Below are 15,378 nucleotides of genomic sequence, written 5' to 3'. Positions count from 1 at the left end.
CCTGGCTCCCTTAGAAAAGGCAGATGCTGACTAATCAAGCCGTAGCTCCGACACACGCTCAATTCTGCCTGGCATTGCTGGGATGACAATAAATAAATAAATAAATAAATAAATAAATAAATAAATAAATAAATAAATAAATAGGAGGCTTGGGACCCATCACCCTCCATGCCCTCTCTGCATCTCAGACACACACACCCCGTAGCGGCATCAGGGGGCACATCCATCTGGAAGAGGCTGTCATCCAGGATAGAGGCGTGGAGCACAGATCTTGGAGCTCTCTACCTAGCTGTGTGACCTGAGGCAGGTCACTTGACCTCTCTGTGCTTCAGGTGTCTAAACTAAAATTAGAATATATTTCATGGCATCAATGTATGTAAATCGCTTAGAGCAGTGCCTTGCCCGTGTGCTATCAGGATGCCGGCTCTCCTGCCACCTCCGCTTCTTGACTAAGTCCCCAATGATGTCGCCTGTTTTTCTTAAAGGAACACACCCCGTTCCTGTGGGTTGCATTCAGAAGCTACTGCTTGGAGGTCTAGCAGCTGTGTGATCTCGGGCAAATTCTTGACTTCTCTGGGCCTCGTTTTCTCAGTCTGCTCCATGGAGAGCAATGACAGTGCAAACCTCCCAAAGTCATCTTGAGGGTAATGCAAGACACGCAAAGCAGGTGTCGTAGGCCTTGGCTCGTCCAATAAGCACACGGTGCAATTATTAGATGCCTTCTGTATGGCGGGCGTGCAGTGCACACAAGTGGAGGACCCTGGTACTGGGGTCCTTCACAACAGGGGCTCTTGTCCTGGCTTGTTTGGGGCCCAGGTTGGCTGACTGACTGGAACAGGTGACTGTCTCCCTGTGCCTCAGTTTCCCCAGCTGTAAATGGAGAGAAACTGGCCTCATGTATAAGGTTAGATCACTCTACAACTCAAAGTCCGTCCCCATGGTGTGGCCACCAGAACTATGGAGAAAAGGTATCCTTGAGGTTGGCTCTTCTGTCACTCAGTGCCCCCACCTCCACACAGGGCTCAGAGCGTTGCCTGTTTTCCTGACAGGACACCATTGCCCCCTCTCAGGAAGATCTGATCAGGAGGCAGTGCTCGGAGTCGCCCCCTGCCTGCCCTAAACCTACCTTAAACAGACACCCGAGGCCACAAGACCCACACCCTAGAGTCCCTGAAGTTCTGGGACGCGTGAACAGCAAAATCCAGAAAAAGACAAGGGGGGTCTAGGCTAGGAGTGAGGGCCCGCCTAGGCTGGATGTAAACACTCTGGAAACTTCCAGCCGACACAAAGGTCTCTGGGTTGCCGTGGAACCCGAGAGTGAAAGGTGAGTGGAGATACAGTGTGTGCAGCTGCTGTCTGCACCCGTTAGTGTGCCAGCTGTACCGGGCCTGATACACACTGAATTTCACCACCACCTGGTGCAAACAGAATGACCAAGACTGTAATAGCCACACAGCTTCACCCTCTCGGTGGTGACAAAGTCCTCCCGGTGACCCTTATTACCCCCACCCCCACCCCCGCCGCCTGAGTCCCTCTTGCCTTCACCTACAAGGGGCACACTCTTGCCTCGGGGCTCTGGCCTTCTGTTCCACCTGTCCAAAGTGCTTTCTGCCATATATCCTTGGGGCAGATTGCTTCCCTTCTGTCTGTCTGTGTGTGTGTGTGTGTGTGTGTGTGTGTGTGTGTGTGTGTGTGTACGTACTAGATGTTATACCCAGAGTCTCACACATAGGCAAGCACTCTATCTTTGACTTGATCCTAATTCTCTTTCCACTTTTAAATTTTGACACTGGGTCTCACAAAGTTGCCCAGGCTGGCCCTGGACTTGCTATCCTCCTGCCTCAGCTTCCCAGTAGCTAGAATTACCAGCCTGTGCCACCAAGCCTGGCTCCCTCACCTCTTCTGAGTCTTGCTCAAATGTCACCGCGCCGTTTACACTTCTTTCTCTGTCACAGGCCTTATTATCATGCAGCACCTGGTCACTTGTTTTATTTAAGATTTATTTATTTTTATGTGTATGGGTATTTTGCCTCCATGTATGTGTGTGTACCATGTGCATTCAGTGTCCACAGAGGCCACAGGAGGATGTTGGAGCCCCTGGAAATGGAGTTACTATGTGGGTGGTGGAAATCAAAGCTTGGTCCTCTGGAAGAGCAGCCAGTGTCCTTAACCACTGAACCATTTCTTCAGCCCCGTCAGTCCCTTTTCAATCTCCCTCCTATACTGGCAGGTCGTTTTCATAGGGGCGGGGATCTTTGTGGTTTATCTTCATTGTTTTTTGTGTTTCTCTTTGTGGTCTGGTGGTGGTAGGAGTGGTGGGTAGTGGTAGTGGTAGTGGTGGTGTGGTAGTGTGGTGGGGTGGTGTGGTGGTGGTGGTGGGGTGGTGTGATAGTGTGCTGGTAGTGGTGGTGTGGTGTGGTGGTGGTGGTGGGGTGGTGTGGTGGTGGTGGTGGGGTGGTGTGGTGGTGGTGGCGGCGGCGGTGGCGGTGGTGGTGGTAGTGTGTGCGTACACACACATGTGTGCCTCTAAGGTCTAAGGTCCAGTGTCTTCCTCCATTGTTCTGCACTTTTTGAAAAAAATTATTATTTTTATTAATATCTGCATGAGTTTATGTGTACTCCATGCATGCAGGAGCCTGGGAGTCCAGAAGGGATAAGACCCCATGGAGCTGGAGATGCAGGTGGTTGTGAGCCACCTGATGTGGGTGCTGGGGCCTCTGCAAGAGCAACCATTAACAACTGCTTTAATAGTGAGTCATGGGGCTGGAGAGATGACTCAGTGGTTAAGAGCACTCACTGCTCTTCCAGAGGACCCAGGTTCAATCCCTAGCACCCACATGGCAGCTCACAACTGTCTGGAACTCCAAGATCTGACACCCTCACACAGGCAAAATATCAATATACATAAAATAAGAATAAATTAATTTTTTTTTTTTTTTTTTTTTTTTTTTTTTTTTGGTTTTTCGAGACAGGGTTTCTCTGTGTAGCTTTGCGCCTTTCCTGGGACTCACTTGGTAGTCCAGGCTGGCCTCGAACTCACAGAGATCCGCCTGGCTCTGCCTCCCGAGTGCTGGGATTAAAGGCGTGCGCCACCACCGCCCGGCATAAATTAATATTTTTAAAAATCAATTTAAAAAATAGTGAGTTATTTCTCAAGCTCTCCACCTTGTGTTCCGAGACAGGGTCTCTTCGCTGAACCAGCTCATCGATTCTGGCTGGTCAATAAGCTCCAGGGATCCACCTGTCACACCTCCCCACCCCATCCTGGGACTCACAGAAGAGTGCCTCTGTGTCTGGCTTTTGTGGGTCCAGGGCCTTTAACTCAGGTCCCCACACTCCCACAGCAGGTGCTTTACCCATTGAGCCCTGTCCCTAGACCTGCTTTTCTGTTTTGCTCTATAAATGAGGGTGTGTGTCGCTGTAGTCCAGGCTATCCTTAAACTCACTCAGTCCAGTCTCCCTGCCCCAGTTTTTGGAGTGGAGTTTATAGAGATTATGGGCCTGAGCCACCACACCTGGCTCAGTTTGTGCTCATTGCTAAATCCCAAACGCAAAGAACACAGGCAGGCCTAGAGCAGATGCTGAATAAGCATTCTTTGCGTGAGAAGAACTTCCAACACTCCAGGAAATCACTGGTCAAAGGAATGGCTCAGGGTCCTGCGGCCCTGGGAGCACACCCACACCCCTTGCCCAGGTGTCTTTCCGTTTCCCCGCAGGTGCGGCCTGCCCAGCGGCCCATGATGGCCTTGCCTCGGTGAGCCACAGCCTGCCCCATCCCCCGCCTGCGACCGGCCAGCAGGATGCGGCTGTGGAAGGCGGTGGTAGTGACGCTGGCCTTCGTGAGCATGGACGTCGGTGTGACCACGGCCATCTATGCCTTCAGCCACCTGGACCGCAGCCTGCTGGAGGACATCCGACACTTCAACATCTTCGACTCGGTGCTGGACCTCTGGGCTGCCTGCCTGTACCGCAGCTGTCTGCTGCTGGGGGCCACCATCGGTGTGGCCAAGAACAGCGCTCTGGGGCCAAGGCGCCTGCGGGCCTCGTGGCTCGTCATCACCCTCGTGTGCCTCTTTGTGGGCATCTATGCCATGGCCAAACTGCTCCTCTTCTCGGAGGTGCGCAGGCCCATTCGGGACCCGTGGTTCTGGGCGCTCTTCGTGTGGACCTACATCTCGCTGGTCGCCTCCTTTCTGTTGTGGGGGCTGCTAGCCACTGTGCGGCCGGATGCCGAGGCCCTGGAGCCGGGGACGGAAGGCTTCCACGGGGAGGGTGGGGCCCCTGCTGAGCAGGCCTCGGGGGCCACACTGCAGAAGCTGCTGTCCTACACCAAGCCTGATGTGGCCTTCCTAGTAGCTGCCTCCTTCTTCCTCATCGTAGCAGCTCTGGGTAAGTGGGGTCCTGGGTCCGGCCCACCCTGGGTCTCAGGTCTGGCGCACCCTGGGCCTTGGTCTCCAAGGACGCAGCTCAGGCTGCTCGGCAACCTCTTTTTCCCCCTCAAACGTGTAGCTATTTACTTAGTGATTCACATCTCCCTGAGCCCTGGAAAGAATGGGTATGGTGTCTTACCTTGTCATCTCAGCACTTGAGAGGCTGAGGCAGGAGGATTGTTGAGAGTTTGTGGCCAGCCTGGGGAAATAGTAGGACCCTGTCTCAAAAATACAAAGAAAAGAAGAAGAAAACAAAACAAAAACCAACAAACAACAAAGCAGAACAGCTGGGTGTTGGTGGCACTCGCCTCTTTATCCCAGCACTCATAGGAGACAGAGGCAGGCGGATCTCTGTGAGTTCGAGGCCAGCCTGGGCTACAGAGTAAGTTCCAAGACAACCAGGACTACATACACAGAGAAACCCTGTCTCAAAAACAAAAACAAAAAACCAAAGCCGAGAAGCTATGGAAAGGCGAAAGCTGTGCCATGTGTGCTCACCTAATGCTACCCGATGGCCTTCCTTGTCCTGCCCATGGCTAACCACAGAGGTTATAGAGACTTCCATGTGGGCGGGAGGCCCATTTATTCCCCCATCACGTGTGTATATGCTTGTGTACGTGTTCTTGTGTGGACACAGAGGCCAGAGGTCAACCGCGTATCAACCTCAGTAGCCCTCCACCTTAGTTTTGAAACAGGGTCCCTCACTGAACCTGGAGCTCACTGATTGGCAGGAGGAGCTGGCATCACCCTGGGGATCCTCCTGCCTCCGCCTCCCCAGCAGTGGGATGATGATGATGATGATGATGATGATGATGATGATTACTACTATATGCTGCCTCGGCCAGCTCTGGCACATGGGGAGCATCTCCCCAAGCCCTGGTCCTCTCTTTTTGATGTTTTCGGTGTTTCCTATCATCGCTCCCAGCATGCAGGCTGCACTACTCTTTGGTTGGGTATTTTGTGTTTTTTCCCACTTAATGGTTTCTAGACATCCCCCAACAGGACTTCATTATTTTCTTCAGCTGTATAGAATTCCACCGAGTGGCAGCTGTAGCATAGATTTCTTGTTTTCATCTGTCTCCTGTTGTAGGAACTTGCCTCATGGGACTGGATGGAGCTGAAGGCTGAGGTGTGTCTTGATTTGAAAGTGAACTGTCTAGTGCTTTGGTCTGGTCCTCTCCCAGAGCGTGGGCAGGAAGGTGGGATTGCAAGGTTCAGACTCCGTGGCCCCTCCCATAGGCAGTGCCTGGGGTCTCCCTGAACGGTGGGACCTGGGGTAAATCTCTCAAGCTTTCTGAACCTTACTTCCCTCTTCTGGGAAATGGCAGGGACAGGACTTGGCACATCACGGTGTGTACCCAGGGATTCACAGGGACAGACCGTGGGGGCAGTAACAAAGCCAGAGTATTCTCAAAGAATGCCCGTGAACCTGAGCTGGCAGACACTTTTCTCCTTCTCCTCCACACTCAACCCCCCCAACCTCACCCCGCCATCCTCTCAATTCCTTCCTCTTAGTGTCTGTGGGATATTAGGCAGGTGCTCAGCCTCTCTGCATGTCGGTCTCGGTGTCTGTAAAGTAGGGGTTACAGTCCCCCGTATTAACCAGCTGTATGTTGCTGTGACAAATTCCCAGGCCACAGCCAGAAAGGAAGAAAGGTTAGTTTGGTTCATGGAGTCGGGTTCCAGCTATGGTTCTTGGGCTCGCTGGGCTTGGGGTCTATATACAGTGAGGCAGAATATCCCGGCAAGAGTGTAGTGGAGCACCATCACCTCATGGTGCCCAGGAAGAGAGAGACGGATGAAGGGGAGAGAGGGGAAGGGTGAAGAGGATGCACACCCACAGACTAGGCCTGGCCTCCTAAAGTTTGCACCAGGTCCCCGGTGGGGGGGATCCTCCATCATACAAGCTTTTGAGGGGATGTAAAATTCAAACCATGCAGTCCCGTGGTGTTGGGGGACAGGGAGTGGGGTCAATGAGCTAGAAGATAAAATGCCCCAGACAAATCCTAGCACGTGGGGAGCACATTGACCTTGAGTGACTGTGAGTGCCAGGCTGCCCCTGTCCATTTCACCCTTCTCCTGCACTTGCGTCAAAGCCCTGGGGCTCATTCAGACAGCCATCTTGGATTCTCTTGACTGGCCTTTGTGTGCACTTCAGCCACTGTGTTGGTGATATTGCCACGTCTGACTCATCCCAGGTCCTGATCGCTGGCACCAGATGTCACTCCATGACCTTGTCCCTATGTCTACGGTGAACCTGTGGCCTGCTGTGGCCTGCCCAGGGGGTACAGCTGTCCTCCAGTGCCACTGAATTCTGGCAGCCTTCAGGGTTACATTAGGCCAAGGGCTCATTCTGAGTCAGGCCGCAGCAGTACTGATTCTGGGCAAGTCAAGCCTCAGTTTCTCACCCTGCAATGGGATGAGGTGCCTATAAGAGCTACGTGGGACAAGCAGGGCACGTGGCATAGGCGCAGAAAATGTGAGGCGCCAGGAACAGGAGTCTGTCTCTCTTCAGTCCACAGCGTTCATCTGTGCCAACCCTATTCAGTCCCCTCATGACCTAAACTCAGAAAAGCCACCAGCCACCAAGTGGGGACATGTTTCAGTATACACACCACTCTCAGTTTTATCTTTTTGAGATAGATTCTCACTGTATAACCCTGGCTGTCCTAGAACTCTCTCTGTATACCAGGCTGGCCTTGAACTCACAGAGACAGAGATCTACCTGCCTCTGCCTCCAGAGTTCTGAACTTAAAGGCATGTGCTACCACCCCAAGCATCAACCCTGTCTTTTCATCAAGATTCTTTTCAAAATTTTATTTTCTGAGTCAGGGTCTCTTTGAATAGCCCTGGCTGTCCTGGAAGGATTCCTTTTGGCAGGGGAGGGGAGTTGTTTCAAGACAGGGTTTCTCTCTGTCACTCTTGCTGTCCTGGAACTAACTCTGTAGATCACGCTAGCCTCGAACTCATAGATCCGCCTGCCTCTGCCTCTCTAGTGCTGGGATTAAAGGCATGCACTATCACCTCCCAACTTTTTTTGTTGTTAGTTGTTGTTTGTTTTTCAATATAGGGTTTCTCTGTGTAGTTTTGGTGCCTGTCCTGGATCTTGCTCTGTAGACCAGGCTGGCCTCGAACTCGCAAGAGATCCGCCTGCCTCTGCCTCCCGAATGCTGGGATTAAAGGTGTATGCCACCACTGCCCAGCTTTTTTTTTTCTTTTTAATCACATTTATATCTATTTATTTGGGGCAGGGGGCTGGTTGAGCACATGCCATGCCCCGTGAGTGGAGCTCAGAGGACCACTTCAGAGAGTCAGTTCTCTCCTCCCACCATGTAGGTCCCGGGATCAAACTCAGGCTGTCAGGCTTGGTGGCAAGAGCTTTGCCCACGGAGCCGTCTCACCAGCCCAGGATTCTTTTCTGTTTGCTTTCCAGTTTCTTTTCTTTGTGTATGTGGCACCTGTGTGGTGCACACGGAAGTCAGAAATCGGTGTCAGCAGTCTTCCCCAATTGCCCTCCACTTTACCTTTTGAGGCAGGGTCTCTCACTGAACCTGGAGCTCACTGATCCAGCTGGGCCAGTGAGCTTCCGGGATCAGCCTGTCTCTGCCTCCCCTGCGTTACAGTTACAGCGTATGCCAGAAAATAAATACAATTACAGGCGTATGCCACCAAGCTCAGCTGTTTATGTGGGTGCCAGGTCTGAGCTCAGATCCTCATGCTTGCATGACAAGCACTTTACCAACTCATTAGCTCTTGGTTTTTTTGTTATTTTCAGACAGGACCTCATGTGACCCAGGCTGGCCTTGAACTCCTGATCTCTCTGCTTCCACCTCCCAAGTGGAGATTATAGGCATGTGCTATACCATACCTGCTTATTTTTGCTATTTGAGACAGGGTCTTATATCACTGAGGCTGACCCTCAACTTCTAATCCTCCTGTCTCAGCTCCCAAGCACTGTAAACCAGGATTCTCTCATTGAGTTTCTTGGCATCTCAACCGTATAGAAACGTGGGCAAGCAATGAGCAGTGTAACTGCCGTGAGCTCCAGTCATCTCCTCTGTGGAGAGAAGTCATTTCCACAAATAGCAAGAACAAAAATACCAAAGCCATAAGAACACCGGGTGACATTTGGGACTTGGAGGAGATAAGGAACAGATGTCTGAGGTAAGATGTGTTCTAGGCAGAGGGGTCAGTGTGCACAGGGCATGAACAGAAGGTACCTGGTTGTTAACGAGGCTGGAGCAGAGTAAGAAAGCAGAAGTCCCGTGCCATCCTGCACAGGTTGCCATGAGCCATTACAAGGACCTTGGCTCTTGCCCTGGGTGAGTTGGGAGTAAACAGACCATGTTGAGTTGAGAGGACCAAGACCTGAGTGAATTCAAAGGTGGGGAGCAGCCCCTGAGACAGTCCAAGCAAGATGGGTGACTTGGAGCAGGGTGGGACCTGCTGAGGCGGCAGCAGCAGTCTGATTTGGGAAATACCTCGGAAGCCCAGTGTCGGATTTGGAGTGTCCGTGATGCTTACGGATTCCTCAGAAGGGTTTGCAGTGTAACCCCAGCATCCACAACCACACATATCATCATCATCAGAGCTCACCAGCATTTTCCCCCCCTGAGGGTAAACTGAGGCAGAGCTGCAGCTCAGTTAAAATCCAGCTGTGGCAGGAGACCCCATCTGGCTAGAGCTCGTTGGCCGCCTCGAGGCTCCTGCTTTATATCCAGCAGAGGGCGCCAGAGCCCCACGAAGGCCAGGGTGCATGTAGCTCTGTAAGAGCCTACCTTATGTCCAGCCTAAAGCCTGGCTCAGCCTGTGTAGAGAGCTGCCGTGAGGACACGCAGAGGAATCAGGGACCCAGCCTTGAGTTGGCCATGCTTCTGCATCAACCATTTTTGTGAGAGGGCATTCCAGATTCTTGGGAGGCCGGTGTTCTGGCTCTCCTGGACTACCATTAATCCGACAGCCTGGGAGCTTGTGAGGCTGGGGTGGTCAGGGCCACAGCATGCCCAGTGCTAAAAGGTGCTGCCAGGTTTGGTCGTGAGAGTTGCTATCTGCATCCGAGATGAGTGTGGCTGTGCCCTTGGAGAAGAGCAACTGTGTCCGCCTGGACAACAGCAGGAAAGGAAGGGCAGAGCTTTGGAAGGCTCATCCCAGCTTCCGAGTGAAACACACCTCTTACATGTGTGATCTTTAACATGTACGAACTTGGGTTGAATCCCAGCCATTCTCCTTCCTTGCTCTCTGACCAACTGAGTCAGCTGGGTGAGGATCCAGGGAGCCTGTGGGGGAGGAATCACCCTGCCAGCTGCAGAGCTCCACCCCTCAGAGGGGTGAGACCAGCACAGCCTGGAGCCAGAACAGCAAGGTCTTCCTGGTTCTAGAAGGTGGACTCTGCACCCAGAGGAATGAAATCACCTTTGGTATCCTCAGCTGAGGATGAGCGGTATGGCCTGTGTGGAATGGGTGACGGCAGGACCTGTGACAGGCCCTACTCTGCAGGGGGATGAGGTGGCTTCATGTGCTCGATGCCCAGGTGCCATCGACGTCAGCCCAGGCCATGGAGATGTGTCACAGTGGTTCCTCGGAAGGGAGGTGTATTCGTTTTCTGCCGGGGGTTGAACTTGGCTCACAGTTGGGAGTACAATCCATCCTGGTGGGGAAGTCGTGGTGCAGGCACCAGCCCACTGGTCACACGGCATCCACAGCCCGGAAGCAGAGATGAGCACTGGTGCTCAGCTAGCGGCTTCTCTCCGTTTTATTCAGTCAGGGAGCCCAGCCCACCTCACTTAACCCCGTCTAGAAACTCCCTCACAGCCATGCCCAGAGGTTTGTTTCCATGGTGATTCAGTCCCTTCAAGTTGACAGATTAACCACTGCAGGGACGAGCAGGCACTGGCGGAATAGACCATGGGTTGGGTGAACAACCTGTGGGCCCCCCCTGAGCCTGCCCTGTCTCCCCCAGGTGAGACCTTCCTGCCCTACTACACAGGCCGGGCCATTGACAGCATTGTGATCCAGAAGAGCATGGACCAGTTCAGCACGGCCGTGATTGTCGTTTGCCTGCTGGCCATTGGCAGGTAGCCACCCAGCCCATCCACAGCACAGCTACAGGAGGGCGGGCAGGAGGGAGAGCAGGAGGGTGCAGGAGCAGCCCAGCACCATGGCAGCCTCTCAAACGGGCTCTGAACCCTTTGGTCGGGGCACCTCTTCGAGCCACACTCTTGTCTCTGAAGATGGCTCCAGTCCCCGAGGATAGCCATTCCTCCCTCCCTGGCTGGTTGGGAAATATGCAGCCCAAAGGGCGAGCTTCCTCCACTGTTCTAGAGGGGTCTGGATGACAGCGTTGTGTCCCTCACCCTTGCTGAGGGACACACTGGGGAGTGAGGGGGTGCAGACCCCAACGCCATCCCTAGAGTGGCCTGTCCTCTCTCCTTTGGGGGGGGGTCAGTGGGTGGTGTGCCGCCGCCTGCCGGAAGGACACCGGCTATACCGTCTCTCATCTGCAATCAGCTCATTGGCCGCAGGTATTCGGGGTGGCATTTTCACCCTCGTGTTTGCCAGACTGAACATCCGCCTCCGGAACTGTCTCTTCCGCTCACTGGTGTCGCAGGAGACGAGCTTCTTTGACGAGAACCGCACAGGTTGGTCCCTCCTGGGGACATTGGGTGTCCAGGGTGAGCTCGCTTCTTGTGGGGCCCAACAGTGGCATGCGTTGGCCCTGCCAGCCCTTCCCGTGGGCCAGTGCAGGGTGCTAAAGGCCCCTGGGGTGCTAAAGCTGCCTAGTGAGGTTTTAGGGTGAGCCGTGGCCACCACAGGATCCTGGCCAGGCCACTTGAGGCCTCTGCAGTGGGCAAGGCCTCTCCCTGCCTTGTGAAAACCCCAGGGGCCAGCGCTGTCTGAGAGGCCTGCAGAGGCCCAGTTCCTGTGGACTGAGTGATGGGAGGAGCCCAGGCAGGGAGAGGACCAGGAGTCACCACGGTCCCAAGCACCGGCCCAGCCCAGCCCAGCCCCGTCCCACCCCTCACCCTCAGGGCCTGTTCCCCACCCCCCTGTAGTGGCCACACCTGATGGCTGTTGTCAGGCCACATGATGTGAGACACCTGCCGTGTGTCCCTCTCCAAGCTCAGGTGGCTAGTTCTAAGGTGGGTGTGGGTGGTGCTGGCAGAAATAAGTTTGAAATCTGGCTGTGGCGAGTGTGTGGTACCAAGCTGGCCCTTCCCCAGCTGACACTCAGCTGCTGTTTCCACTCTGTGGGCAGGCAAGATGCTGTAACCCTGTGTGGTGGCACACGCCTGTGATCCTGTCAAGGCCAGCCTGGGCTACTTGAGACTTGGCCTCAAAAGCAAGAAAAAAATGGTATTAGGGTCTGGGGCTGGCTCCCTAGCCTTCCAGAAGTGCCCCCCATCATTTCCAGAAGGCATGGTGGGAAAGATCTGACTCACACTCTCCATCTCAGAAGCCCCTTAGTGTCCCCTGTGCCCACCCTGGCAGCTCTGGGCACCCTTGCCACAGAGGGTTGAGCTGCCTGTGTTCCAGGGGACCTCATCTCCCGCCTCACCTCTGACACCACCATGGTCAGCGACCTGGTCTCCCAGAACATCAACATCTTCCTGAGGAACACGGTCAAGGTCACGGGCGTGGTGGTCTTCATGTTCAGCCTCTCCTGGCAGCTTTCCCTGGTCACCTTCATGGGCTTCCCCATCATCATGATGGTGTCCAACATCTACGGCAAGTACTACAAGGTAGGCACCATCCAGTCCCCGGGCCGTGCCTGTGTCTGCTTCCAGAGCCCTGGGGGCTCGATGGGGCTCTTCAAAGGCAGTGTGTGTTCACTCATCTCTTCATGTGGTCATTGGCTATTTCCCGGGCACCTACCATGTCAGGCACTGGGAAGCAGCGAGGTAGGCCCCGCCTTCGCGCCTCATGTGACAACTGGCCTCAGGTCACGGTAGGAGCAGCAGTGGTATCAGCCAGGCATGGCGGCTCACACCTGTAATCCCAGCACGTAGGCCTGGGGACCGCCACTACAGAGCAAAGGGAAGCCAACAGCTCAGCGCACTGGGGTGGCTGTCCACAGGAAAGTGGACCCTGTCTCAGGGCTGTGTGTTCCGAGTAGAGGGCACACAGCACACACCAAGGCTCTGTGGTAGGAAGGTGCCTGTGTGTCTGAGAAACCACCAGGTGGCTGCTGGGTAGGTGACAGGAGACGGGAAGTGACAAGGTGATAAGGCAGAGATTGGCTCTGGGTTTCAAGGGGGGTTGAGGGGGTGACTGGGGCCTGGCTTGTGATCTAGTGTGAGGCAATCTCAAGTCTTCCCCACCGCTGCGTACTAACTGGGCTCACTCTCCCTGGCCTCCTGGATTTGTGGGAGCCCCAGAGCTGAGTTCAGACATGCAGGTCTGGGCCCCTTGACAGGCTCAGACAGTCTCCTCACCTTGGGGAGGAGACTCAAGAGCAGGAGCTCCCAGCCACGCTAGGCGGGTGTCTGTTTCCAGCTCTGGGACTCTCCGCCATGTAAACACATTTCCGTCAACCTGCAGCCCTGGCAAAGGCTACCTCGCCTCAGCCCTGATCATGGGTTCTCCACTAGTTCCTCACTGAGGGGGGAATGTAAAAGGTTGGGATGAAGCCTGTTTCCTTCCCTGCCCCCACCTTCCTGCAGTCTTGCTGGCCTCTATGTCTGCCCACCTCAGGACCCACCTGCAAGTGGGTGGAGCCTTGAAGGAATTCCTTTAGGGTCTACCATCCCTACAAACCACACACACACACACACACACACACCACCTGCAACCAGATGTGCCTGGGGCTGCTGGAAGGCTCAGGAGGTAAAAGTACTTGCTGTATGATCCTGGTGACCCGCGTTCAGTCCCCAGAACCTGCAGGAAGGTGGAAGGACACAATCAACCCCATAAAACTGACCACATCCACACCAGGAGATTTGTGTCCATGTCCCCACCACAATAATTAAAAAAAAAAAAAAAAAGATACAACAGAAAAAAAAGATGCAACAGAACCAGACATGACTCAGGTTCCACCGGGTTCCTCCCAGATATGGTGTGCCTTGCCTGGCCTGTGACCAAGTGTGACATTCAGATCACAGAACCAGCTAGAACAACATCCCATCCTGCCCCATGGGGCAGCACTCTTGGCCTGCTTGGGCAGTTGTGTTAATTACTGTGGAACAGACTAAAGCAGAGTGGCTTCCCCTCCAGCCGCCCCTGCTTACCGTGTAAGCAGATTCTCTAGCCTGTGGTGGTCCACAGCATGCATGTGCAAGATCTCACATCCTCACCTAGTTTATGCTGACAATAAACACTGCCCCTTAGTACTTGGTGTTTCTTGTGTTGTGTACAACCTGAGCCATGCCCAGGGCCTACTGTTCTTATGCTAGCGCAGGACCAGGTGTGGAAGTTCCTTTTCTGGAAGATTGACCCCAAACTGTAGTCAGTAGTCTCCTTTAGGCACTGTGGGTGACCTGAGAATCACTCAGAGGCTGGAGAGATGGCTCAGCAGTTAAGAGCATTGGCTGCTCTTCCAGAGGACCTGGGTTCAATTCCTAGCACCCACATGGCAACTCGTAACTATTTAACTCCAGTTCCAGGGGATCTGGCATCCTCACACAGACAGACATACATGCAGGCAAAACCCCAATGCATGTAAAACATAAATCTAAAAAAAAAAAAAAAATGATCACCCAGCCCTCACCACAGTTGGCCTGCACCCCAAGAGCTCCACTGGATCCTTTCTCTTGAGTCTGTCCTGTCAGAAGGAAATGGGGTTGGGATGGGCCGAGTGGGATGGAGGTGGGTCCAGGAGGGTAGTGAGGCTTTCCTGCCCATTCCTGTCCACAGAGGCTCTCCAAGGAGGTCCAGAGCGCCCTGGCCAGAGCCAGCACCACGGCCGAAGAGACCATCAGTGCCATGAAGACGGTGCGCAGCTTTGCCAACGAAGAGGAGGAGGCAGAAGTGTTCCTTCGCAAGCTGCAGCAGGTGTACAAGCTCAACAGGAAGGAGGCAGCGGCCTACATGTTCTACGTCTGGGGCAGCGGGGTATGTGTGGTCCGATGCCAGGAGTGAGGGGATGGGCATCCAGATAGGAAAGACCACAGTGCCCTGCAGAGGCCTCTGCCCCCATCTGTGTGAGGTGCAGGGTGGGTAGGAGCTTGCCTCCCTGACACTAGCTAGGGCCCAACCTAGGACTCAGCCCCTCTCTAGAGAACTTGGTTTGTCTCGGTCCCGATAGCCCGGGAGGTGGGAGCTAGGTTGGCCTGGGAGTGGTGGGGGCAGTGAGGTGCAGTTTCATGGGAGGAAGTAGCTGGAGGGGGACAGGGGAGCCAGTAGGCAGAGACTGTTCGCTACCTGAGACATTACCCCCTAAAAATGCCAGCCAAGCAGAAGAGAAGGGACAAGCCCAGCCAGCTGCTGAACCTCTGCCAGCTCTTCCACAGAGGAGCTCTTTCGGTCATGGTTGTGGGTTGTCTTACCTCTCAGGCCTCCCTCCCCCAAAGACCATAGCAGGAGGTCCCCAAGACACTGCCCATCTTCAGGAACCTAGTTAAGGGAACAAAGTCCTCGCTGTCCTGCTCCGCCTGGCTGCTGTGTGGCCTTAGGTGGTGCACCAACCTCTCTGATCCATGCGCTTTGCCATGAAGACTAACAGTCCTGCCTAGCCCAGCAGAGGAACTTGAGGGTGCCGTGTGCCAGCCAGGGCCTTACAAAGAAAGCCTTGTTCTGCTGCCAAGCCCACAGCCTGCTCCAGCTAGGGGCCTTTGTAGGGGCTGCTGGGGACGGGGGTGTGAGTGACAGACGGGGCAGTGAAGTTTCTGGCTGCCTTCCAGCACCCCGCGAGATGGCTCAGTGGGAAAAGACACTTGTCACCAAGCCCAGTGACTTGAGTTCCAAGAGAAGCTACTCTCCTGTTCCCTAGTCCCATTCTCAGGGTGGGGGACAG

The 15,378-nt window shown here is 54.3% G+C and overlaps 1 protein-coding gene across 1 annotated transcript in view; it reads left to right on the top strand.

Annotated features, from left to right (window-relative positions):
• The first annotated feature begins 3,241 nt into the window (after positions 1–3,241).
• Positions 3,242–15,378, top strand: part of Abcb9 (ATP binding cassette subfamily B member 9) — a 33,154-nt gene continuing 21,017 nt past the window's right edge. The window contains exons 1-5 of the mRNA XM_059249105.1: positions 3,242–4,389; positions 10,390–10,504; positions 10,938–11,068; positions 11,964–12,169; positions 14,280–14,477. Coding sequence (XP_059105088.1) covers positions 3,801–4,389; positions 10,390–10,504; positions 10,938–11,068; positions 11,964–12,169; positions 14,280–14,477 — 1,239 coding nt within the window. The 5' untranslated portion in view covers positions 3,242–3,800. The remainder of the gene's footprint in view (positions 4,390–10,389; positions 10,505–10,937; positions 11,069–11,963; positions 12,170–14,279; positions 14,478–15,378) is intronic.

The sequence above is a fragment of the Peromyscus eremicus genome, chromosome 23, assembly GCF_949786415.1.
Source record: "Peromyscus eremicus chromosome 23, PerEre_H2_v1, whole genome shotgun sequence".
NCBI classification, from domain to species: Eukaryota; Metazoa; Chordata; class Mammalia; order Rodentia; family Cricetidae; genus Peromyscus; species Peromyscus eremicus.
The sequence above is the reverse complement of the archived record's forward strand: the minus strand, read 5'-3'. Positions and strand labels throughout refer to the sequence as shown.